General features: G+C 39.6%; 1 protein-coding gene across 1 annotated transcript in view; it reads right to left on the bottom strand.

Moving 5' to 3' along the window:
* Positions 1-25,366, bottom strand: part of LOC115429222 (potassium/sodium hyperpolarization-activated cyclic nucleotide-gated channel 1-like) — a 368,916-nt gene extending 343,550 nt beyond the window's left edge. Inside the window, 2 exon segments of the mRNA XM_030148500.1 lie at positions 6,169-6,592; positions 24,689-25,366. Of these exon segments, the coding sequence (XP_030004360.1) occupies positions 6,169-6,592; positions 24,689-25,044 (780 nt within the window). The 5' untranslated portion in view covers positions 25,045-25,366.
* Between the last annotated feature and the right edge of the window lie 519 nt (positions 25,367-25,885).

Here is a 25,885-nt window from a genome sequence, read left to right as displayed (position 1 = left end):
GGTGTGTGTGCCCCGCCCTTTTCCAGTAAATCTGTCAGTAGGTGAATCCACATGATGACAGTCTGTAAAACTACACCATGGTTTGTCCAGCAGGTTCAGACGCAAACATTCAGCAGGAGTTTGACCAGACAACAGGCAACCAGTGAGTTTATCAGCAACTGTGAGCAGAGCACACAGAAGGAACGCACCGCATCGCTATGACGACCAGGGACTGGAAAGAGGGAGGATCTGGAATGGAAAGGGTCTGGAATAGGACCTGGTACCAGAGTGGACCTGGTCTGGAATAGGACCTGGTACCAGAGTGGAAATGGTCTGGAATGGGACTTGGTATCAGAGTGGAATTGAGCCGGTTCCATGTAGTGGAAATGCTGCATAAGTTCCTGGTAATGCAGTTCCTGGGCTTTTGGTGGAAAAGGGCCTATAGTTAATAGACTGGGCCTAAATGAAAGGGTCTTCATCCACATGCGTACTGTTCACATGAGTATGTTGCATTTTTTCCAGAACCCAAGATCTATGAATACCATCAAGTACTAATTCTAACAGATAGTTGTGACCAAAAACAGTGTGAAGGAGCCTAGCTGTGACTGTCCAGCATGCTGTGGTGAGAGAGGAGCCAGATGGAGGCAAGAGAAGGTGACAAAGTGATGAGGGGGGGGCATGGCAGATGAAGGAATGACGGACATACAAGAGGCTGGAAGATGACTTATTGGAACAAGTGACTGACTGATAAACTAACGGAGTCCATCCCAAAGCTGATGGAAGAATGCTTCACTGCTTCAGAGCCCATTAGAATAGCAGGAGACTGCGTTTGTCCTTCCATTAATCTGCTAATCCTGCATCCTACACCTAACATGTTACGACAGCTTGGAATTTTTCCACCGGCTGCCTTTTCTTTCGTCTCACGGCTCCTGTACATGTGTCAGAGTTGCTGTTGTTTTGTTACTCCTTGTGTCTTTTTAACCCATAAAGACCCAAACAGCTACTGCCGACCGAAATCATCTACTGATCTAAACTGTTTAATAACATCTGAACCAAGGTTATTATCGTTAACGAAAACTAAGGAAATGACGAAAACTAGAACTGAAAAAACATTTTCATTAACGGAAATAAATAAAAACTATAATTAAAAGAAAAAAAACATAACTAACTGAAACTGTTATGTGTGTTTACAAAACTAACAAAACATATAAAAAATATGGATAAAATTCCCTTCCTTTTCGTCTTTGTCAGTGTCGGATTGATATGAAAGCGATTTCTTTGGCTCTAGCAATTTTAGCTGGCAGCACCATACGACACTTCACGGTCCGTCACTTGGACCTATAGCGCATGTTTCACCCAGATTACAATACAAACACTTTCCACAAAGATAATAAATAAAAGGTAAAACTTCAAAATTCAGTGTGTGATGTTTAGTGACATCTAATATGTAATTCAATTCTTCAAGGAAATAATCCTTAATCTCCTCAGACCCAGGAAATGTCAGCACAGTACCAGCTGTTTTGATTTTTATTCAATCAGTGCCTATATTGGAAACATCCTGATGCAACAGTTTTTTCAGATGCAGTTTTTAACAGTTTTATGGAATGTCCTTTGTGGTGGACAGTTTTTTTTTTTGTTTTTTTTTTGTATAAAGTTGTGAAACTCTTGTCCACAAATGTGGACAGAAAACCCAGAACTGGGTCTGAGGAGGTTAAAAAACCTGAAACCAACAAAAATAAAAGCCTTTTTAACAGTATCATGATATATCGTGATATATCGTATCATGATCCTAGTATTGTGAGTTGTATCATATCGCCAGATTCTTCCCAATACACACTCCTATTAAATAGACAAATGAATTTCAGAGCTGCCACAGAAGCAGCACTGGGTCTTTATGGGTTAATGCAGTTACACCACATTAACTACTGTGTATTAGGAGTGTTAGAAAATATTGATTCTGCAATATATCGCAATATTTTATTTCACAATACTGTATCGATATTAAAATGTACCGTATCAATATTTTTAGGTATTTATTCAAATGCAGATATGCGGAGGCTCATTTGAGTTTTTTGGTTTTCTTTATTGTTTATATTTTATTTATTATTTAACACAGATTTATTAAATAATGGTTATTTGAATCCTCCTAAAAGCACTTTTTTCTGTCTGAGAGGCAGATGTTGGTTCCTTTGTTTGGATTGAACTCAAATCCTGTTCTGATGTTAGCTGTGAACTAATAGAATCTGAAAATTTGAACAGGATCTGAAACTGGAATGTCTGGAAAACAGAATTTCAGTTTGAACACAGTTGGAACATTTGGTGATAGAACATTAGATCCTGTTGGGATCAAATACAAATGTGTTTAGAATTTGTGCAGATTTCTGCTGGAATTAAATTCTTCCAAGAAATAATCATTTTTAAAAAGAAACAAAATATTGCCTTTTTAACTGTATCATGATATATCATGATATATCATATCATGATCCTAGTATTGTGATTTGTACCGTATTGCCAGATTCTTGCCGATACACAGCCATATTAAATATGTTTATGTTTATGTTTACGCATTTGGCAGATGCTTTTTTCCAAAGCGACTTACAAGGGAAAACCAATTAATAATAGACAAATTAATTCCAGAGCTGCCACAGAAGCAGCACTGGGTCTTTGTGGGTTAATGCAGTTAGCCAAATTAACTGTGTACTGTGTATTCATTTCCAGGGCTACACTCTGTGGATAGTATTGTGAAAAGGCCGAGGTTAGAGACGCATGTAGAGGAAGACTGGAGTGTTAAAGTAGGATGACACACCACAAAGTGAGTCAGGGAGTGAGGAAAAGCGTGCAAAAAAAAGGGGGGGGGGGGCAGGCTCGGTAATCATGAGAACGAAAGGAGTCAAAGAGGAATGACTGAGCATGAGAGAGGCTGACAGGGAAGCAGGGCTGTGAGCGCTGCGCTGGTCCACCCACAGCCACGACACATCCATACATACTCGGCTCCACGCCTGCAGCCTCACTGCAGATTTTCATGAACCGCGCTGCGTCGTGTGTTTGCGTTTCTAACCTGGTCCGTACGGAGGACTGAACCTGTCCTCTTACAAAATACATACAGAAATAGAAAAATGGCTTGATAAGTTCATTTCCGTACCATTTATTTATCTATTTCACAGGTGTCAAACATGCGGCCCGGGGGCCAAAAGTGGCCCACCAAAGGGTCCAATGCAGCCGTGGGATGAATTTATGAAATGCAAAATTTACACTGAAGTTATTAACGATCAATGATGTTAAAATCATTTTAGGTCAATTCAATGTAAAGTGGGTCAGACCAGTAAAATACTATCAGAATAACCTGGAAATAAAGAAAACCACAAGTTTCTCTCTTTGTTTTTGTGTAAAAAAAAGGTAAAATTACACAAACATTTATATTTACAGACTAGCTTTTAAAAAAAAAAAAAAAAGTGAACGACCTGAAATGTCTTAAGAGAAGTATGTGAAATTTTACCAACATTCTGTCTGTTACTAAATGTTTTGTGTATTTGTAGATCCACTGTGATCTGTAAGCTGTGATGTACATGTGTAAATGATAAACTACGGCGTAATATTCTTAAAATTGCACTTATTTTTCGTAAGAATTTTCAGGTTGTTCATATTTGTTCATGTTATGTTCGAGTACAGTTCGTAATGTAAACATTTTAATTACGGAATTTGACTTTTTTCACTCAAAACTATAAGAAAAAACTTTGAAGTTGATATTATTGATCAGTTCTTCTCCTATTATTTATATTATTTTCCTGGACCGGCCCACTGCAGATCAGATTAGTCTGTATGTGGAACTGAACTAACATGAGTTTGACAGTCCTGATCTATTTTGTCCTTATTTATATTTTTCCTTATTTAATTTTTATCCCTGCATTTATTTCTGCATTGCTTTCTATTTACATTTTCTTTATCTCTTTTCTTGTTTACTTCTATATTTTATTTTCATCTGACATCTGATTAATTTACTGTCATTTTTTTATTCATAGCCAGATTTACCTCTTCAGTCGTCCCCTTTTACATTTTCTTCCTCTATTTATTTCTGTGTTGTTTTTCATTTACATTCTCTTCAATGTTCCCCCTCCATAGGTCCATACCATCTACCACCTCATCCACCCACTGCATGCACGCAACTCTGCAAACTACAAAGCAATATGATACAATGTGCTATCGGGAAAAAAAAAAAAGTAGAATCAGCTTCCCACATACAGAATTATGCATCCAGAAATAATAACTAAAAGCTGTCCATATGGTTAAGGCTATCGGAGCACGCTTTAGTGTGTGTGTGTGTGTGTGTGTGTGTGGATCACGTTTACAGAGGCTTGAATGTGCTTTGCTGAAGCGTGAATAATGGCTTTGTTTTTCAAATGCCATAACGTAGGCTCATATATAGTGGTTTAAAACACACTGACACAAAAGTAGAAGCCACCGTAAACACAACAGCAGATTCTACTGGCTCTTATCTGCCTGCCTGCCTGATATTTGACTGGTTAAGAAAATGTTCACTGATCCATAGCACAGGGACTAGATCAGCCACTCCACGGATTTGTATGATGTGCAATAAGCCTTTTATTGTAACTGCTACAGTGAAGGAAATCTTTACCGTACCTTAATTCCTAAGTAAATATACAGTAAACTGAGTAGATGAAAGTTGGTGTTTTAGCTGTTCTTTCTACATAATTACAATACAACAATACAATAAAATCTATTTATTGGGGAAATACTTAACACTTGGGGGAGTTACCACAAACTCTCTGTTGACAGCTGTGTATATTGTTGTTTTTTTATATTACTATTATTATTATTTTTTTTTTATGTGTGTGGAGATAAAACTTCAAAAATATCAAACATAATTCAGTTTAAAAAAAGATATAAAGAAGTGATTCTTGAGAGATACATTATTTAATCATGTCAGTGAGGCCTGTTTGTTTATGGATGATGTCGTACTGATAAATGTGCTGTAGTTATTGAAGAAAATGGTGGAATTGTTGAGTGTGTTTGTATGACTGCACAGCCATGAGCATACTGTTGTGTAGAATTCAATGACTGCAGTATGGATTTGTTGTGTTAGTGACGAAGGTGTAAAAGCACTGAGGGGTCGGATTAAATCAGTTTAGACTCCTTCCTACTCCTTTTGCAAAATTCAGACTTGCACGTACTTGAAGACAGATTCTGTTCATTTAAATGTTACTTTGTTTTTGTCTGAATTTGCTTTGTTTTGTTTTATTTTGTATACATGTTCGAAATAAATGAATAAATAAATCGTCAGGCTTTAAATGATTTGAAGCCCTATGTGTGCATGTCCAAACTGAGGCCTGACAACAAACAGTTTATAGTGAAAGGAATTACACCAGCGGGGGAGGGAGAAGCTAAAGGACGGACAGGAGGCAGGTAGGACAAAGGTGAGAGGGAACAGCTGTTTCATTACAAATGATGTGCTATGGGTGCCCTTTAACGCTCCCTCTACTCTCTAGATACTCATGTAGAAATATTGTATAAAAATGTGCAACTAAACCAGTAATAGTACATCAATATAGGTGTAATTTTGTTGGCCAGCGAAGTATAGAATGTATTTTCTATGTCGATTTGGGCTTTTCTTTTCTGGTCAGTGGAATGAAATCACTAGCAGACAAAGGAAAGCATCAGAACTCGTTTAAATAGTATGAGTCAAGTGCACTGACGCAGTGGAGTGTTTAATGTACTGGATAACTGGCTCAGTTCTGACCAAAACAGAATAACCTTGTGGATGTTCGAAGTCATCCACACATTCACACCGGCTCTAATCTACTCCTGAGATGCACTATTTTCTCTTTTTCCCCAGAAAAGAATGGAAGCTATTCTTTTCCGATGTTAGATTCTGGATTAATTTCATCCATCAGTGAGCTGAGACTAACATTACTGCTTGTTATCCACAGATAAGCCTTTTGACCGCTGGTGATTGGCAGCTCTTATTAGAACTATGCAGTCACAATTATATCTGCGTGTTAACCTTTCAAGGTCGTTACCATGCTGCTGGGAAAAGCACCCAGACCTCCCACCGAACAGAACAGAACAGAACAGAAACAGATCCACCACACCGGTCTCAATCCTACATGTCATGGTTGTGGAGTGATGCACAGAGGCATAAATATATATATAAATATATAAATCTATACGCACCTCCTCCCACTGATGTATGTATCTGATGAGTCGGGACAGTCTTAACAGACGCAGAAGACTGAGGATCTTGGTGAAGCGGACGATTCGCAGGGCGCGGGCTGTTTTATATACCTCCGAATCAAAGCCTTTCTCCACTATTAAAAAGATATAATCCACTGGAATGGAGGAGAGGAAGTCCACAACGAACCAGCTCTTCAGGTAATTCATTTTGATGACCTTGGGGTCAAGGATGATCTCGGAGCTCTCCTCATTGACGATCCCCGTCCTGAAGTTCATGACCAGGTCCACCAGGAAGATGGTGTCCGAGGCCACATTGAAGACCAGCCAGGTGGTGGTAGTCTGCTCTGAGAAGAAGGTTATTCCCACAGGAATGATGATTAGATTCCCCATCATCATGATGAGCATTATCAAGTCCCAGTAGAACCTGCAGAAGAACACGGACAGATGAGTACAGGCCGCACAAACTGCACACAAATACTGAGGGAGGTTATTTTGTTCTGATCATCAGGGCTCATATGAAAGCGAGCATACTGTTAGTTTACTGATGAGAAAAAAAACAAACAGATTTACCGTCCAATAGAATACTTTATAGAGATGCAGACATGTCAGTGGAAACGGTCACAAAATAGCTTTTCTGATCGTCTGACGGTGTACAGACAAGAGGTTAAAATGGGCCATCAATAATAGTTTGTCATCTTTAAAACCAAAGTTTTAAGTGTTTAATCAGAAATAGGGCTGTAAGAAAATATCACATCTGCAATATATCGCGATATTTCATTTCACAACACTGTATTGATATTAAAAAGTACTGTATGGATATTTTTAGGTATTTATTCAAATGCAGATATTGTGGAGGTTCAATTTTATTTCTTTATTCTTATTTCACACTCTTTTATTCAATAATATTCGTTCCTTTGTTTGGATTGAACTCAAATCCTGTTCTGATGTTAGTTGTGAACTAATAGAATCTGAACATTTGAACAGGATCTGAAACTGGAATGTCTGGAAAACAGAATTTCAGTTTGAACACAGTTGGAACATTTGGTGATAGAACATTAGATCCTGTTCTGATCAAATACAAATGTGTTTAGGATTTGTGCAGATTTCTGCTGGAATTCAATTCTTCCAGGAAATAATCATTAAAAAAAAGAAACAAACAAAAATGGCCTTGTTAACATTATCATGATATATTGTGATGTATCATATCATGATCCTAGTATTGTGATTTGGATGGTATTTCCAGATTCTTGCCGGTCCACCGCCCTACTCCTCAGTGTAAAGTGTTCTTGTGCTAACCTTGGACAGCTACATATGCTAGCGCTGCAGAGTTTCTGCTGAATCTCTGTGCTGGTGGGGTCCAAACTGATCTAAAGGTGAACCTACACTGGACGTACTTCCAGCACTGATGGGATAAAGCCCTCTCTTCCATCCCAGCTGTGCTAATGCTAGTGCCCTCAGTCTTGTGATGAACAGTGCCAGAAGTGATTCATCAACATCCCACTCTTTTCACAAAGTGTCCTGGCCCCTGAACAACTGTGAATGAAAATGGATGCTTTCAGGCGTCCTATCTGAGGCTAAAAACTTGCCGCTGACTGCCATCCGTGTTGCCTGAACGCCTGTGTGTGCTCTGCCTTCGCCGTGCGTCCGTTCCTGTTGTTTCAGGATGGAAATGGACTGGCTGACTTACTGGCAAACTGCCCGTGTGAGCTGGCAGAGTGGCCGCCCAGTAATGGATCTGTTTGAATAAATTAAGCCCAGGCCTTGGCTTTATAAATATCCGCAGATCATGTGTCCGATAATTGTGTTCACTTCTAACTAAACAGCGGTCATCTAGGTGGTTCATAATCTGTATTTTTACACCAGCGGCCACTGAAGCGGGGCCTGTGGAGTGGACTCTTCACAAGGAAGCCTTGATTTACCACCTTGAGAGGCACATCAAAGCAGGGGACTGGAGGCATCCGAGGTTATTTGATCCTATTTTGCATAAAAAAAGCAACATTTATGCAAAGTGACAGCAAGCACAAGGAACACAGCGGCAGTAGTACATTTGGTGGAAACTGTCTAATTTCTGGGCTTGAAATATGAAGCATCACAGAATATAAAGTACAGTGTATTCATGAGGCTTTAGAGCACTTTGGACAATATTTCACACGGAAAATGATACACTTGGATAGTGAACAGGGGTGTTAGAAAATATGGGTTCTGCAATATATCGCGATATTTCATACTGTATCAATATTAAAAAGTACTGTATGGATATTTTTAGGTATTTATTCAAATGCAGATATTGTGGAGGTTCATTTTAGTTTTTTGTTTTTCTTTTATTTATTATTATTTAACACTCTTTTATTAAATAATGTTAGTTTCTTTGTTGGGATTCCACAAAAATAATGTTATGATGTTAGTTCTGAACTAATAGAACAGGGGTGTCAAACTCATTTTCTTTCAGGTTCCACATTCCGCTCATTTTGATCTCCAGTGGGCCAGAGCAGTCAAATAGTAGCATAATAGCCTAGAAATAATGACAACTCCATATTTTTTATATTCAAAAAATAACATTAAATTATGAAAACATTTACATTTTACAAACTATCCAAACAAAAAAGATGTGAATAACCTGAAAAAAATGAAATTTCTGAAGAAAAATAAGAAGAAATAATAATAATAAGAAAAATCTGATCAATATTCTGCCTCAACTTATGATGTCTACATGTGCATTACAGATCAGATCTACCAAGACACAAAACAGGCAGAATATTGTTAAAATTACACTTATTTTTCTTTAGACATTTAAGGTTGTTCATATTTGTTCAGGTTATTGACGTTTTATTGTTAAAGGAGATCAGAATTTAATGTTCTTCGCAGTAAATCAAAGAGAAAAAATTGGTGAAGCCATTATTTACAGGCATGATGTCAGATTATTTTTTTCACATTAAACCAAGATGAACATTTGGAGTCATTCTTTCTAGGTTATTCTGCTGTTATTTTGGAGTTTGATGCCTTTGACTGTCAATATCTTCTGCACTTTTGCAAATTCATCCTGCAGGGCTGGATTGGAACCTTTGGTGGGCCGGTTTTGGAACCCGGAACGCATGTTTGACACCTGTGTAATAGAATCTGAACATTTGAACAGGATCTGAAACTGGAATGTCTGTAAAACAGAATTTCAGTTTGAACACAGTTTGAACATTTGGTGACAGAACATTAGATCCTGTTGGGATCAAATACAAATGTGTTTAGTATTTGTGTAGATTTCTGTTGTAATTCAATTCTTCAAGGAAATAATCATTTAAAAAAAGAAAAACAAAAATTGCCTTTTAAACAGTATCATGATGTATCATGATGTATCATGATGTATCATGATATATTGTGATATATCGTATCGCGATCCTAGTATCGTGATTTGTATCGTATCGTCAGATTCTTGCCGATACACAGCCCTAATAGTGAATGCATGAACTTTGCGCTGTTCTTAATATTATCTTCTAGTCTTAAGTCTGCAGCAAATAAGACAGAGGACAAGGTGAAACTGTGATTATAAGGGTATTTTTAGGAATCGTTTTAATTGGTAGGAAACCCAAATTACTTCACATGGCTTCAAAATGTCAGTCTGTACTTGATGAGCTCAAAAGAATGACGAGGAAAAAAAGGCAAGAATAAAAGTAGGAAAACTTAACAAGAGATGCTGCAAAATTCAATTTTCTCAATAACAATGACCTTTTGGATAGTGTGTAAAAACACACACACACACACACACACACATACACACACACACACACCTTTGATCAGAGTCAACTATTTCTTCCGTTCTCCCACCTAGGAAACACAACTGGTTTCTTTTGAACTGACAAACAATGAACAGTAATGAACTTGAAAAAAACACGAGGGAATATGACAATGAACTCTTGGAAAGACAGAATCATACCAGTCAAAGAATCAGCCACGAGGTTAAAGGTGAATCTAAAGTCAGATGTTTGATGTTTTCATTTCTGATATTGGCAACATTCAAAAACTGGATTTAAAACCCAACGAGTGCTCACATTTGTAAGCTTTCTACTGGTTGAATAGGTGTGAAAATACAGAAAAATGTTTACTAGAGGTTGAGTAACAGTGGGTTTTTAAAGCGCTTATGAAAAGAATTCATTCCACCGTGGATGATCCCAACCCCCCCCGCCCCCCCCGAAAAACAGGAGGACTGTGTGAACGGCCGACAACCCTTCCATGTTAGACAGACCACCGCTACACAAACCTCTAGGGAACTATTTTCTTTGTGACAGCCTAAGCACAAAGAGGAGTGAGCAATTATTCTAATAGTGATAGTTGCTGGTGACTGATAAAGGTTGAGTTGAAGGTTAACTGGCTTTATTATCCCCACAGGGACTGCAGTCTGCATTTTACCCATCCTGATGCACACATACTGCCTGGTGTTAGCATTAGCATTAGCATATAGCACACATTAGGAGGGACAAACATCATACCCTTGAACAAAATAAGTGTTTTAATGCTTTTTGTTTTTTTTTTTAACATTTTCTGAGCTATTATTTTGTACAAAGTCAGTAATTTCAGCTGAGAAACCTAATGTTACACCACTATCGTCTTCCTAGCAAAGTTCTGATGATATACTGCGTTGTTTGAATAATGTCCTAATGATGCCAAACCAGTGTCGGCTGTTTGTCTGTCAGACAGGGGGAGCTCGCAGTCGGCTTACATCAAAAAAATGGTCCAGGTATTTAAACATAAATTTGTCCTCCGTTCCTTTTTAAGAAAATGCTCAGTGACATTAAACTGATATTAAACTCAAACAAGAAATGATTCAATTCAGGAACTGAAACAAGAAAACGTGTCCCTTCAGTCCAGTGTACCAGTTCGTCCAGTGGTTGTGTTTTCTTCCAGGTCAGTAAATGAACAGTTCATTTGGTTTCTGTGATTTCACAGCAGAATGTGTGACGGTATTAAACTGAACTGTGTCAGTGAAGGAGCAGATCTGAAAACAGCTGTCAATCAAACCACATTCAGCCATCGGACCCGTCCTCCAATCAGCATGCGGAAGCTCGGCGTCCGGCCCGACCAAGCTCCGCCCACAGCTCCGTTCAGCCCAGGAGACGCTGAGCGTCCAGGGGCGGGACAACAGGGTGTGATGTGTCCAGTGCTGGTCCAGTTTGTAGTGGTTTTACAGCAGTTCCACTCAGTCCCATTGAAGGTCATGGACGCTGAGCGTCTACGGACAAATGCACTGAGCAGAGATGGAATGAACAAACACAGACACGGGAACGGAGGAGAAGTGAACAACATCCAGTCCACTGATCTGGGATCAGACTGATTCTGAACCAACTGGTCTGAGAGATGAACGTGTTCCAACACATTTGGAGTCAATGAAATGAAAACAACTGAACAGATTTGAGCATTTAATGGGAGTCATGTTAGGGTCAGCTGAGCTTCACCTGCAGTCGGACAGAACACACCTGTGCTGTAATCCTTCTAACCTGTCCAGTAAAAGTATGTGAATGCTAACTGTTCTCCATAGATTCAAGCTAACCCTGTGGCAGTGTGCACCAGTGCAGCTCTAACACCACATCCACCTCCTGCTTCATTACTGTCTTCACCTCCTGCTCCAGTGCTTCCAGTCTGAGCTCCACTCAGCCCAGCATACCCAGTACTGCAGTGCAGCGTAGCCTGGAACTGTGCACTAACTGCAGCTCCAGCTTCGCACACAGAGTTCCCAGTCTAATATCTGCCTCAGCTTCAGCCTTTCTTCTGCCTCTACACTCACTCTGGGCTCTGGCTGTGCACTCACCTCCATCTCCAGCCCAATCACACACCCACATTTGACCACAGTTATGCACTAACACACTTTCCCAGACGACTTTTATCTCAAATCTGGCTTCTGGATGTGTGTCAGCTCAGAAACAGACCTTTGAACTGCTGCAGGGACTAAAAGCAGGGTTCTCCCGACCGTTCTAAGGCATAGGTGCAGCACCTGTGAACATCCATGTCCAGCTTTTACACATGTTTCTAATAAGATGTGGTGATAATGTTCCAAAACAATGTGGAATTATGCTTTATAGTATTCATTCATCTTCTGAACTGCTTTATCCTCCAGAGGGTCGTGGGGGGGCTGGAGCCTATCCCAGCTACCTATGGATGACACCATGTCACCATGGATGTTAGGGCTGGAAGAAAACATCGGCTCTGCAATATATTGTGATATTTCATTTCCCAATACTGTATCAATATTAAAAAAGTACTGCATCGATATTTGTAGGTATTTATTCAAATGCAGATATTGTGGAAGTTCATTTCTGTTTTTCTTTTTTGTTTCTATTTTATTTATTATTACTTAACACTTATTATCCACCTCAGACCCAGGAAATGTCAGCAGTACCAGCTTTATTTGTTTTTTATTCAGTCAGTGCCGACATTGGAAACATCAGGATACAACAGTTTTTTCAGATGCAGTTTTTAAAATTTTTATGGAATGTCCTTTGTGGTGGACAGTTTTCTTTTCTTTTTTTTGTATAAAGTTGTGAAACTCTTGTCCACAAATGTGGACAGAAAACCCAGAGCTGGGTCTGAGGAGGTTATATAAGGTCCGTTCCTTTGTTGGGATTGAACTCAAATCCTGTTCTGATGTTAGTTGTGAACTAATAGAATCTGAACATTTGAACAGGATCTGAAACTGGAATGTCTGGAAAACAGAATTTCAGTTTGAATACAGTTGGAACATTTGGTGATAGAACATTAGATCCTGTTGGGATCAAATACAAATGTGTTTAGGATTTGTGCAGATTTCTGCTGGAATTCAATTCTTCAAGGAAATAATCTTTAAAAAAAAGAAACAAAAAATTGCCTTTTTAACAGAATCATGATATATCGTATCATGATCCTAGTATTGTGATTTGTATCGTATCGCCAGATTCTTGCCAATACACAGCCCTAATAATAATAAAAATAATAATAATAAAAACTGCAGCCCTCCAGTGCAACCCACTCCAGCTGAGGCAGACGATTTACTAATGGCACAATCTCACAGCGAATCAAAGCCAGCTCATTTGGTTTTATAGACTTCCTCCCTACAACAATCGATGCCAGACCACTCCTGCCAAAGCAGCAGAGGGAACCCCCATAGTCTGACTCAGCAGAGCCCGACCCTATCCAACCTGCCATGGAAAACATGTGACACTGGGATCCGGGAGGTCACCAACTGGAGCCACATGGACATTAAAAAACACACACATGGACATCAGACTGAATCCATGTCGAGGTTAAATTCACCTGCAGTACAAATATGAGTCACATGATTGTTTTGGCGGGCAGTGCATATGTTGGAAAATGTGGATAACGACATGTAGACTGAATTTCTAATCACTTACAGCACAGGTGTCAAACATGCGTCCTGGGGGCAAAATCCAGCCCACCAAAGGGTCCAGTTTGGCCCTTAGGATGAATGAATGAAATGCAAAAATAGATATTAAGAAATTAATAATTTTAGTTCAGGTTCCACATTCAGACCAATTTAATCTCCAGTGGGTCAGACCAGTCAAATTCTGTCATAATAACCTATAAATACTCACAACTCCACATTTTACTCTTTGTAAATGTAAATATTTTTATGTGTTTACACTAAAACAAAGTATAATTTCACAAAAAATGTGAATAATCTGAGCAAATGTGAAGAACCTGAAATATCAAAAAAATAAGTGCAATTTTAACAATATTCTGTGTTATTAAATGTTTTGTGTGTTTGTAGATCCGCTGTGATCTGTAAGTTATAATGTACATGTGGAAATGCTAAACTGAGGCAGAATAGTGTTAAAATTACACTTATGCTTTCAGTTTGTTCAAGTAATTCACATTGTTTGAAAGGACAGTTTGTAGATGTAAACATTTTCATTGTTTAATTTGACTTTTTTCAATGTGACTTTGACAATGACTTTTTCATAGAGAAAAGTTGACATTATTTCTATATTATTCTGTTCTTATTTTACTGGTCCGGCCCACTGCAGATCAAATTTAACTGAATGTGGAACTGAACTAACATGAGTTTCTTACAAAGTCTAGTTATAGGAAATATGATAATATTTAAGAATTTCAGTCTTTTATTTAGAAACAGCAACTTTTCCATTCAAATTACAGCTGGGAAATATTGTGGTGAAAATGTTTGTATCAATCAATATCAATAATTATCACCATAAATGTTAAATCAATATTTCGTTCACAGCTGAAGGCTTATTTTTGGTTCGAAGTGAAAGTTGGCCAAACAGTTAAATTCTGCATAAAAATAATCAGAGGATTTTTTAGGGGGTTTTCCTCACTCTAACTGAGGGTCTAAGGACACAGATTGTATTGTATAAAAGAACTGTACAGCCTTTTACGGCAAATCTGATTTAGTGCATGTATGTTCACTGTCATTACATCAAAGTAAAGAAAATGAGTGCAGTCTGAGTTCTTGGAAACATCCAAACAGACGATTATTCGTGGTTGTAAACTTCTCTGTACCCACTGCTTTTGGCCAAGTGTTGAAACATGTCCGAAATATAGAGGCGGAGCATTCCAAACAACAGAACGGTGAAAAACTTTTTTGCAACCTCAAAAATTGGGGGGTGTAAAGTTAAGTAAAACATTAAAAAAACTGAACCATTTTGTGCTTTAACAGACAACGTAAACAAAGCAACTAAATACAAAAGAAGAATGTATAATTTGATAATGACATATGAAATTATATTGCGATTAATATCATTATCACTCCGCCTTAATTCAAACCGTCACTCAGAAAAATTAAATAACAATAACAGGTAGTAATGGTGTCCAGAAACCCCATGTAAACACACCAGTGTACTTGTGGGTCCTTCAAAAGGCCTCAGCGTGGCCAAACACACCAGTGCTCTAATATAACCCATTAAAGAAAACATCACCAAGTGTCCTTTAAACTATGACAAAGGCCTCTTCTTAGCATAACCAGGGGTGTATGAGCCCATGCATGAGGCCTCTCTAAAAATCTATGAATAATGAATATTACTAACCTGCCATTAATCTTTAAGCAGCTGCTGTGTACAGAGAATATGTGGGATATTAAGTTTCCAACACTCCCACAAAGCATTCTAAAGCCTGTGTGAATAGGGGTGTCATTCATGGGCTGAACTTACGTAAGGCTTTTCATTAGCAGATTGCATAGTGTTTATTGTTTTCCTTTCTGCACAATTTGGGTTTATTTATACAGCCCCCGAACCATAACAAAAAAATCACCTGGAAGTATTTTCTATGATAAGGTCAAGATCTGCAGTGTTACAGACAGAAACCTGATAAATCCACTGTGAGCAAGCACTTGGATGTCTGGGAAGGAAAAAGTGCACACTTTCAGATGACATATTAACCCTTTCATGCATACTGGTCACTCCAGTGGACTGCTGTTCTCTTGTCGGCTAAAATTTCCTTTGGGAGTCAAATGAGTGTCCATTTGTGTCCAGAACAGTTGTCCTACAGTCACAGAAGTGTGTGTAAATAATGCTAATCCATTTGTGCACAGACTACTGATATTCTCTGACAGTGGAAGCTCTATTTTCATAAATATTGGATTTGGAATAGCACGTGGATGTGAAAACTTTTGCTGGTGGACGGACGTGACATTACCCATGATGCTCTGGTCAGTCCCAGTACTTTATTAGGAATAAACTTCTAGACTTCCTATTGCTAATTGTGTTCTTCTTCATAAATGTTGGTATTGTGGATCTAAAACAATCCCAGCTGACACAAAAACACTAAATGTGTCAGTGGACGGATGTGACATGGTTGTTGTGGATCCCATCATACTGATGCTCTGCAGCCATGTCAGCGTTTACACTAATGATCCCTGTGCAAAAACTAGGAGCACTATTATTTATTGGATAGTTTAGCATCAGACTAAAGAGGAAAGAACAATCTAGAATTGTTCTTTGTGTCTAAAAATGCTTCTTATTGTAAAAGTGTTGATGTAAACAGTGCTGTGTGCCATTCTTCATGTATGTGTTGGTGGAACAGAAGCAGGATGGATCAGCACCATACTCCAGACTGAACCTGTACAAATAAAACATGTGATATGGAGGAGAGAATCTGGGAAGAAAAACTGACATTCAGACCATTACTGTCATTGTTCTGTTCTGTATTCGCCTGATCTGCATTAACATGTTTGAGTGTAAATCAAATGCTTGTTATTGTTTTTAAACTATAACAAAAAGTTTTTGGTTTTTTTTTGTGCATATTATCACCATGAAGTGAGTAATAACTAGTATTCGAGTATGTTCAAATGTGAGAAAACATCAGGTTAGCGGCATTAAAACTGTTTTTATGTCATAGATTTCAGTACATCTGTAAATACATGTTTTTTTGTTTCAAAAATTAAAGGCATGGTGTCCAGCTGAGTGGACATTTTTGCAACTCCGTGAAAAGTACAGGGTGGGGAAGCAAAATGTACAATATTTTGAGGCAGGGATTGAAAGACAGTGTATGACCAATTAGTTTATTGAAAGTCATGAGAATTTATTTGCCACAAGAAAATGTCCATAATAGAAAATGTTTTTATTCTATGTGTCCTCCTTCTTTCTCAATAACTGCCTTCACACGCTTCCTGAAACTTGTGCAAGTGTTCCTCAAATATTGGGCTGACAACTTCTCCCATTCTTCTTTAATAGTATCTTCCAGACTTTCTGGTAATAGTTTTGCTCATAGTCATTCTCTTCTTTCCATTATAAACAGTCTTTATGGACACTCCAACTATTTTTGAAATCTCCTTTGGTGTGACGAGTGCATTCAGCAAATCACACACTCTTTGACGTTTGCTTTCCTGATTACTCATATGGGCAAAAGTTTGTGAAAAGGTATGGATAATAGTGTTAGGTATGATTATGACATCAGTATATGTTTGGGTTCAAAACAATTGACGTAGTGTCTGCTGAGAAAAAACAACTAAATGTTCAGTGTACATTTTGCTTCCCCACCCTGTAGGTTCATAGAAAAATGTTCAATCGCATAGTAAATAAAACACTCAGTTAAAAAAATGTGGATTAAGGCTGTCATAATTCATGCATGAAAGGGTTAAAGGTGTAGCAGAATAACTTAGCAGGGTAGTTACGCAGTAGGGTTAGTGACGGCCTGCCACGGCAGCCAAACCTAACAAACTAAATGGAATTAGAGGAACATCTCCACACCGGCATTAGTCCATTTATCCCCCAGCATGACCGCATACAGGAGCTTAAAGCAGGGCTGTCAAACTCATTTTCTCTCAGGTTCCACATTCAGTCTGATCTGATCTGCAGTGGGTCGAACTAGGAAAATAAGAACAGAAGAACCCAGAAATAATGACAACTGACAATTTATGTCTGCGTTTGAGTGCAAAAAACCCTTATTAAATTATGAAAATACTTACTGTTATAAACTATCCAAACAAAAAAGATGTGAATAACCTGAAAAAATAAAATTTCTTAAGAAAAATAAGTGCAATTTTAACAATATTCTGCCTCAACTTATCATTCCCTCCGCCAGGAGGTATTGTGATCATTTTGCTTTGTTTGTTTGTTTGTTTGTTCTCATCTTTAGTGTAAAACTCTACCACCCATCTTTCCCAGATCTTCCCCACAGATAGGCCTAGGCCCTGGGACCAACCCAGTCCATTTTGGTCCCAGTAGGACAAAGTTCAAGGTCACAGCAAGGTCACAACATCTACAGTTTTCCATCTGTCATCACTGAGACATTTTCCAAAATTCATCCAAAATTCCAAACGACTCCGATTCTCCTCCAGTTGAATCCACCTGTAGCTTAGAACAATCTCTTGTATGTGGAACTAAATTGTCCACATCCACTGTGGAATGTGGACTCTGTGGACATTTACACTGAACATTGAAAATCCCATTTCCCACACATTTTTCATAATAAATAAATACATACATACATACATAATTAAAAACAAACTACAGACCCCCTGTAATGAAGACCTATAGTTCAAATCTTTTAATTCAATCAAACTATAACTATAAAAATTTAAAACCTATAAAAATTGATTACCATATTTGACCACATTTTTTCTGCTGTATGGAACAACCTTGAAACTGTTTAATTTAAAAAGAAATAATGGATCCACACATGCACACCATTCAGGGTGTTTGGTGGAGGTCTGCGTTCTCTGAACACTTGTTTGTCCATGTGCATTCTGGATCAGATCTCCAAAGACACTAAACACTGAGGAACAGGAAGAAAAGAGTTCAAACTGGACTGAATTTAATACAGACATTTCAGGTTGGGCACATTTGTTCAGGTTAGTCACATTTTATTGGTACAGGAGAGTTTGGAAATGGAAAGATTTTCAGAATTTAATGTGATTTTTTGCACTGAAACAAAGACAAATAATTGAAGTTTGTATTATTTACAGACATAATGTAATATTATTTGTTCCATCAAACCCAGTAGTAAATCTGCAGTGGTTCTTTTGTGTGGGTTCTTCTGCTGTTATTATTGGACTGTAGATCAGATTGGTCTGGATGTGGAACCCACACTAACATGAGTTCCACAGCCTGGACTGTGGAATTTAGACACTTTGGAAATTCATCCCAGGGGTCGGACTGGAACCTTTGGAGGGACACATTTGGGCCCCTGGACGCATGTTTGACAGCCCTGGTTTAAAGCATGAGAATATACATCACAAATAAAACACTTCAAACCTGCAAGACAATCTCATGGCATAAACGGATTCTTTCTTTACACTGATTTCATGAGTTCCTCTGAAAAGCTTTATGAAGTGTCCTGATGGAGGCACACTTACAGATGCTGAGCTACAGAAAAAATGCAGGAATTAGAAGGAATAAATAAAACTTATACCCTTGGCTCAAATGTGCAACTTCCTCCAGTTCGTGACAAAATTCTGACGGGGGTTTTCATGGGGAAACCCTCCACATGTCGCTGTGTGTCAAAACCACGGCACAAAAGCAAGATCATCAGTAAACGTATGCGAGCACAGTAACATGTATAACATATATTTACTCCACCTTTGACCACTTGAAGAAACGGTAAACTAATAAAACTAGTTGTTTTCTTATAGGGATGGAACTACATGAAAATTTCATATCACAGTTACTGTGACCAAAATTATCACGGTTATCATTATTATCACAGTATTATTGAAACTGTGCTCAAAATGTTCAAAAAGTACTGATACACAACCTGAAATGATTTAACCAAGTTGTATTTTGAAAAAAAAAAAAAAAAATAATAATAATAATAATAATAAAGTAATAGTCCCAATGTCCCGTCTGTGTCAGAAACATTCCAATATTAACCCTTAGTGGTCTGAGTCTATTCTGTCTGTTTTTCAGTCCTTTTGATTTGGCCTTTATATACTATAGAAACAAATGTTTACTATACCCATGTTTGGATCTGTTTTTTCAGCACAACTTCATCTATATCATCTGTCTATTATTTTTTCACTTTAACCTACTATAAAACCAGAAAAGGACAAAAAACACAAAAAATATATAAAATCCAATTTGAAAAATGTATATAATTTATTGCATAAATAACACACAGATGCTTAACGAACCTTTTCACAGACTTTAAAAGTGAATATTGGTTCCAAATATTAGGCATAGAAAATTAAAATTGTATTAAATTCAAACTATACTCAAACATTTGACATAAAAGCAGATCTTTACATTGGGTTTTTTCCCCTAAAAGTGCAGTAATCAAACACAGTTATCATGAGAATTAGAATTTAAACGGTAATACCAACCGTCTGCAATTTAACCATGGTTTACCGTTACAGCGGTAATCGTTACATCCCTATTTTCTTACATCAAGTGACTTGTAGAAGCTCTTGTAATAAAAAGCTTGTTCCGGTTAAAGGCACGGCACACAGGATGGTACCTCTTGCTCATTTTGAACAAGGAAAAACTTCAGCATATGTTTTATACTGGACCTGGGCAGTGGACAGCCCACGGGCCATGACAGCTGACCATGGCCCGCATGAGGTCACTGGCAAATTAAAAGTCAATGCAAATGTACGTCATTGTAATCGATACAATCAATACAGCGACACTGCTTTTATTTTGAAGGATCTGCTAAATTAACATTTTTTTTGCACATACTTTCCATACTTAGCATAAGGCTTCTGCACTGATTGGTTTGTTGGTCAGTTTCCATGAAGATGTCAGCTAACTCCAGAAAAAGAAAGACTGATTCAGAATGCAGAGCTGTTAACAAGACATAGACTTGTAAGTACTTCTTCACTGAAGTCAGAGGCGAAAAAAAAAACTAAGTACTGAGATATGCAAACAAAGCAGGATGCATTTATGGTTTTTCATGTAAAGTTAATGTGGAGCTGGCTTTGCACATTTTCAAAAAGGTTTTAAGTGAATATTCATTAAATAGTTATTCTGTGCTCCATGTGTTCATTATCATTGTATTGTTTCATTTACTGTTTTTTTAGACTTATATACTGAGCAAAGCTGTGAGTGTACGGGTCCGGCCCTTAACAACTGTCAAAGTTTCTCATTTGGCCCCATGACAAAATGAAGTGCCCAGCCCTGCTTTATCCAGTCTATGTCCAGGAAAAGGACACCAGCTCCTCCTTCTCCTGAACGTGGTCTTATCTTAAGAGAAATTAAAGCTATTTATCCCATTAGTGTACAAATAAAACAACAAATGAGCCGAATAGGATAATTAATATCTGTGAAATTGGCAGATGTATCGCTCAATAGTCCAGGTCTTGCCCTGTGGCTATCTTTTGGAGGGGAGGGGTCAATCTCCTTACATAATTGTTTTCAGAGACCGCTAAGCTCATTGACTGTTGTGTTATACTACTAATCCTTTGCCCACCGTCATTGTACATCTGGCGTGCATATGCATTCAAGTGCACGTGCATGCATGTGCGTGCAATCTGCATATGTGAATGCGTCTCTGCGTGGGTGTTTTTAGCATATCCCAGTTAGCATTAGCATCATCTGTAATTATATGTCATGTGAGGGGAGATGTTGGCGGGGGGGAGTGCATCCATGGATTCCATGCATTCCATCACTGCTCAATTTTGTCCAAGCTTTGAAAGCTTTGAAAATTTCATCATGTGTACAAATGTGTGTCTGATGTTTAAGGTGATCCATAATTCTGCTGCTCCACCCTTGAAAAAGTTTATTTCTTTGAGTTTTGGAAAAACATCTCCAACTACTCGATCAACAGCACACGGCGAGTGCAGGATTCTGAGACACAAAACAGCATTTGCAAATTCAGCGTTCTCATGTGTGTCCATGTGACAGTGGATCACACGACCGACAGAACTACGAACTATTCCAAACTATCACACATTCTCCTGCGTGGTGAAAAAACAGCTGCTGTCAAACCAAACCTGTAGATCTAATGGAATGTGATGTAAACATGTTCAGAGTGTGTGACGGACTGCAGTGGGATGAAGAAGAGTGAATGGATGGATGGGAAGGAATATTTTATATAGATGGAGTTATAAATATGCATTTTTTACTGTTTTTTTAATGTTTTACTTTTTATTAATGTCTGTTTTTTAAATGATATACAGATGGAGTTATAAATACGCTTTTTTTTTTTTTTTTTTTACTGTTTTTTAATGTTTTAGTTTTAATTCATGTCTGTTTTTTTAATGATACCATCAGCCTGCCCAGGGACTACAGGTGGAAATTAGCACTAGTGCTAGAACCTGGAACACCACATCTGTGCTTTTTAAGGTTAATGTATATTGTGCATTGTCCCTGTCTAAATTCATAAATAAAATGAAAAAATGAAATGAAATGGATGTGTGGACGAATCAGGCTCACGGTAGGACTTGTCTTTTTACATTCAAGCAAAACGCAGGGTTTAATTGCAGACTTTGAGCTGCAGCTTTGACTGAGCAGCAGCAGCAGCAGCAGACCTGAACCCAAGGCCACAGACACCTACTGCATGTTGTGCCGAATTCTGCTCCCTGCCCAAAACTGCATCGCCAGCAGCTGCCGAAAAAAGCTCTCCCTTCCTAAGTCAGCCATGAAGAGGACAAAGTGCACCGAATTCACCCCGTCACACCAGAACAGCTCCAAATGTGAGCGGCTAAAGTCAGTTCACTCCTTTAGCTTCACAAGCTCATTCTGATGGGGAGGCACTTTTCGGCAGTACCCGGTGCCGAACTCTGCTCCCTGCCGAAAACTGCACCCCCAGCCACAGGTGATGCAGTTTTCGGCAGTATCTGTTTATACTGTTATATGTTTTGTGTGTTGTGTATCTAAGATTTAACTTTAGAAACTTTTATATACCTTACAGTTGCACATTCTTTCATATTAAACCAGTGGTTTCCAACCTTTTTTGGTCTGTGACCCCATTTCAACATCACAAACTTTTGGTGAACCCAGACATTCAAAATGGAGACTTTTTTGGGGGGTAAAATTAATTTGTTTTTCATCATGTAATAGTTTGCTATACTATGTTGTAAATAAATGTTAATGTTAGAGGACATTTAGTCTATATAATGTCTATTATTGTGGACAGAGGCAGTAAATCCAGGTGTAGATTACTGCACAAAGGCTCAGGATCTGTCCAGTCAGTCCAGCTGGGATTTACAAGGAGGACAATTAATACTGAACAAACAAGAACTGAAACTATGAATTATGAAAGAGCTGCAGCATCTGAAACTGACCACAGTGAACATCTAACACACAAACAGAACCACAGTGCTGCAGTTTCACAACCACAGTTTGTCATGTCTGTTAGGGATTGCGATTGTCTCTGTCAACTCAACATAGATTTTTTTTTATCAGTATTTTTTTTTTTTTTTAACCAATTACTAGAAATTTCAGGTGACCCCATTGGAATTCCAGGCGACCCCACGTGGGGTCACGACCCCAAGGTTGAAAAACACTGTATTAAACAGACAAAAAAAAAATAGAACTGCAAAATTGTCCCCTTCATGGCTGACTGAGGAAGGGGGAGCAGTTTTCAGCAGGGAGCAGAATTCAGCACAACACTGCAAACCCAGGCACGGCTCTGACTTCAGCACCGCGGACAGCTCCGTCCCCGGCACGTTCAGCACCGACCAACGGAAAACCGACTGAGGGTCACCGACCGGGTCTGAGCCGGGACCGGGTCTGAGCCAAGGGACCGGGTCTGAGCCGGGACCGGGTCTGAGCCGGGACCGGGTCTGAGCCAAGGGACCGGGTCTGAGCCAAGGGACCGGGTCTGAGCCGGGACCGGGTCTGAGCCAGGGGACCGGGTCTGAGCCAAGGGACCGGGTCTGAGCCAAGGGACCGGGTCTGAGCCAAGAGACCGGGTCTGAGCCAAGAGACCGGTACCGGGTCTGAGCCGGGACTGGGTTTGAACTGGGACTGGTATCGGGTCTGAGCCAGGTCTGAGCCAGGGGACCGGGTCTGAGCCAGGCACTGGTACCGGCTCTATGCTGGTACCGGCTCTATGCTGGTACCGGCTGTGTGCCCGGGCCAGATGACATGCTTAATTGGTGAAGTGCTGAACTGTAAACACGCAGCTCGTGCAGAAGCCGTCGCGCGTACCTGATCTCATTTGTTTACCATGTGAACGCAGTGTTCAGATGGCAGCAGGTGCACCGGAGCTGGTTACGTACGGGTCCTGTGCTCTGTCAGGAAGTTTGCACACTGCAGTCGAGGCACAAAGCATGAATAAATACTAATAATCATGGGGGGGGGGGGCTGCAGCTCCTTGAACACATTCCATCACATTTAGCTTCAGCAGATCCCTCACACATCAGTCCTGTTCTGCCGTCACGGATTCAGTCACAACACGACCCTGTTTTCTTCCCTCTTTATGGAATCCCCGCACGATTTTTACCGCAATCTGAGCTTTTTTTTTTTTTTTTTTTTTAGCAGAGGCCCTTCTCTCTCTCTCTCTCTCTCTCTCCCTCTCTCTCTCTCCTCATCGCCGCCTACAACGAAATGTTTACAACCGTGATGGTGCAATGGCATTGTCACGTTGTGCCCCAGTAGTGTCGTCCCTGCACAAAAAAAAAAAAAAAAACAGAAAAAAGCCGAATGTGTCGCATAGAGCAGCTGCAGGTGTGAACACATCACACCACAAGCTGCTGCTGCTTTGTGTTTTCATTTGCATGACATTCACCGTCATTTCACCAAGGACATTTCACTGACTACACCTTTAACAGCTCTGTGTGTGTGTGTGTGTGTGTGTTCTTTTATTCAAATTGCCGCAATGGCAGAAGCCACAGTTTTGACAGTGGATTCGCCCTGAGCCTGATTGCCTCAAATACAGAGGCAGATTATAGCGGATGGATGCGCTTTGGGGGGGGGGGGGGGGGGGGGGGGGGGGGCAGGTTGTGCGTGCGTGCACCGCTGATGGCACAGCCTTGTGTGTGTGTGTGTGTGTGTGTGTGTGTGTGTGTGTGTGTGTGCAGACCCTTGGAGGGGACGGGAGGGATGGGTATGTGTATATATGTATATTAAAAAAAAACAAAAAAAAACAGAAGAAGTGGGGGAGGGGGGGGTCGGGTGGGGGTGAGCAGGTGTCTCTTTCCGGCCCTTACCTAAAATCGCTATATGGGTGAATGATCCAGTACCCGGCCGTCTGGACCCGCTCCTGCTCCTTCTCCACGGCTTTCTGACTGCCGAACATCCGCAAGGAGAACTTATTGACTCCCGGCTGCATCATGGCCCCAAACTGCCTCTGCATGAAGCCGTACTGCCTGGACGCTCCCTCCAGGTCGTCAAAGCCCACCATGGCCTCCTCCCGCTCCCCCTTGAAGCCCACGGAGTTGCTGTGCTCCTTCATGTTCTGGCTGCCCGTGTTATTTTTCTGGATGGAGTCTTGCCTCTGAAAAACATTATTCCCATCCGCCTTCTCCTCCTTGTTGCTGGAGAACGAATTAGATTTGTCTTCCATGCTGTTATTGGGAGTTTTTCCGTTGTGTTGTGGTTTTGGTCTTTTTCTCTCAGACCAGACCAGGCGTTCCGTCTCCGGCTGCGCGTCAAAGCCCGGACAGGAGCCGCTCCTCCCTGTGTGCGCCCCTGCTGCTTTTCTGATGTCCTTCACAAACTGTCCAGCTCCTTCTGCCTTCACCGCGACTGCTGCAAACTGAGAACAGAGTGGCCGACCAGCCCCGCTTGGATCAGGTTTCTTGGGTTACCGCCATCTACCGACGGCTCCGGCTGCTCTGCCGCTCCAACAGCCTGTGTGCTCGGTCTGAGTCCGCACGGCACTGCGGTTCAACTGGCACATGCTCCTGCACCTTATTTACATAATGGGCTTCATGATAGCCCCCCCCCACCCCTCCTCTACCTCTCTCTCTCTCTCTCTCTCTCTCATCAGTTTCACACATGACAGAGGGGGAAGCCAGCTTTTCCAGAGGAGGGAGGAGAGGACAAGTTAAAGACGAGGGTTTTTTTTTTTTTTTTTTTAGTTTTGAGAATCAATTCAGTAAAAATTAAGTATCTGGATTATTTGTCTCTGAATTCAACTATGTTCATAAATTTAGAATTTAAAAAAATTCAAGTGCAAAAAAAATCAAATACTTTATTTCAGTGCAAAAAAAAATTAAAATACTTCATTTCAGTGCAAAAACAAAAATTTAGATATTTAATTTCAGTGCAAAAAAAAAATCAGATACTTAATTTCAGTGCAAAAAAATTCTGATACTTTATTTCAGTGCAAAAACAAAAGTTCAGATACTTAATTTCAGTGCAAAAAAAATTCTGCACAGCACTGCGGTTGAAGTGGCACATGC

This window comes from Sphaeramia orbicularis, chromosome 12 (genome assembly GCF_902148855.1).
Source record: "Sphaeramia orbicularis chromosome 12, fSphaOr1.1, whole genome shotgun sequence".
Lineage (NCBI taxonomy): Eukaryota > Metazoa > Chordata > Actinopteri > Kurtiformes > Apogonidae > Sphaeramia > Sphaeramia orbicularis.
This window is presented reverse-complemented; position numbering and strand designations above follow the sequence as displayed.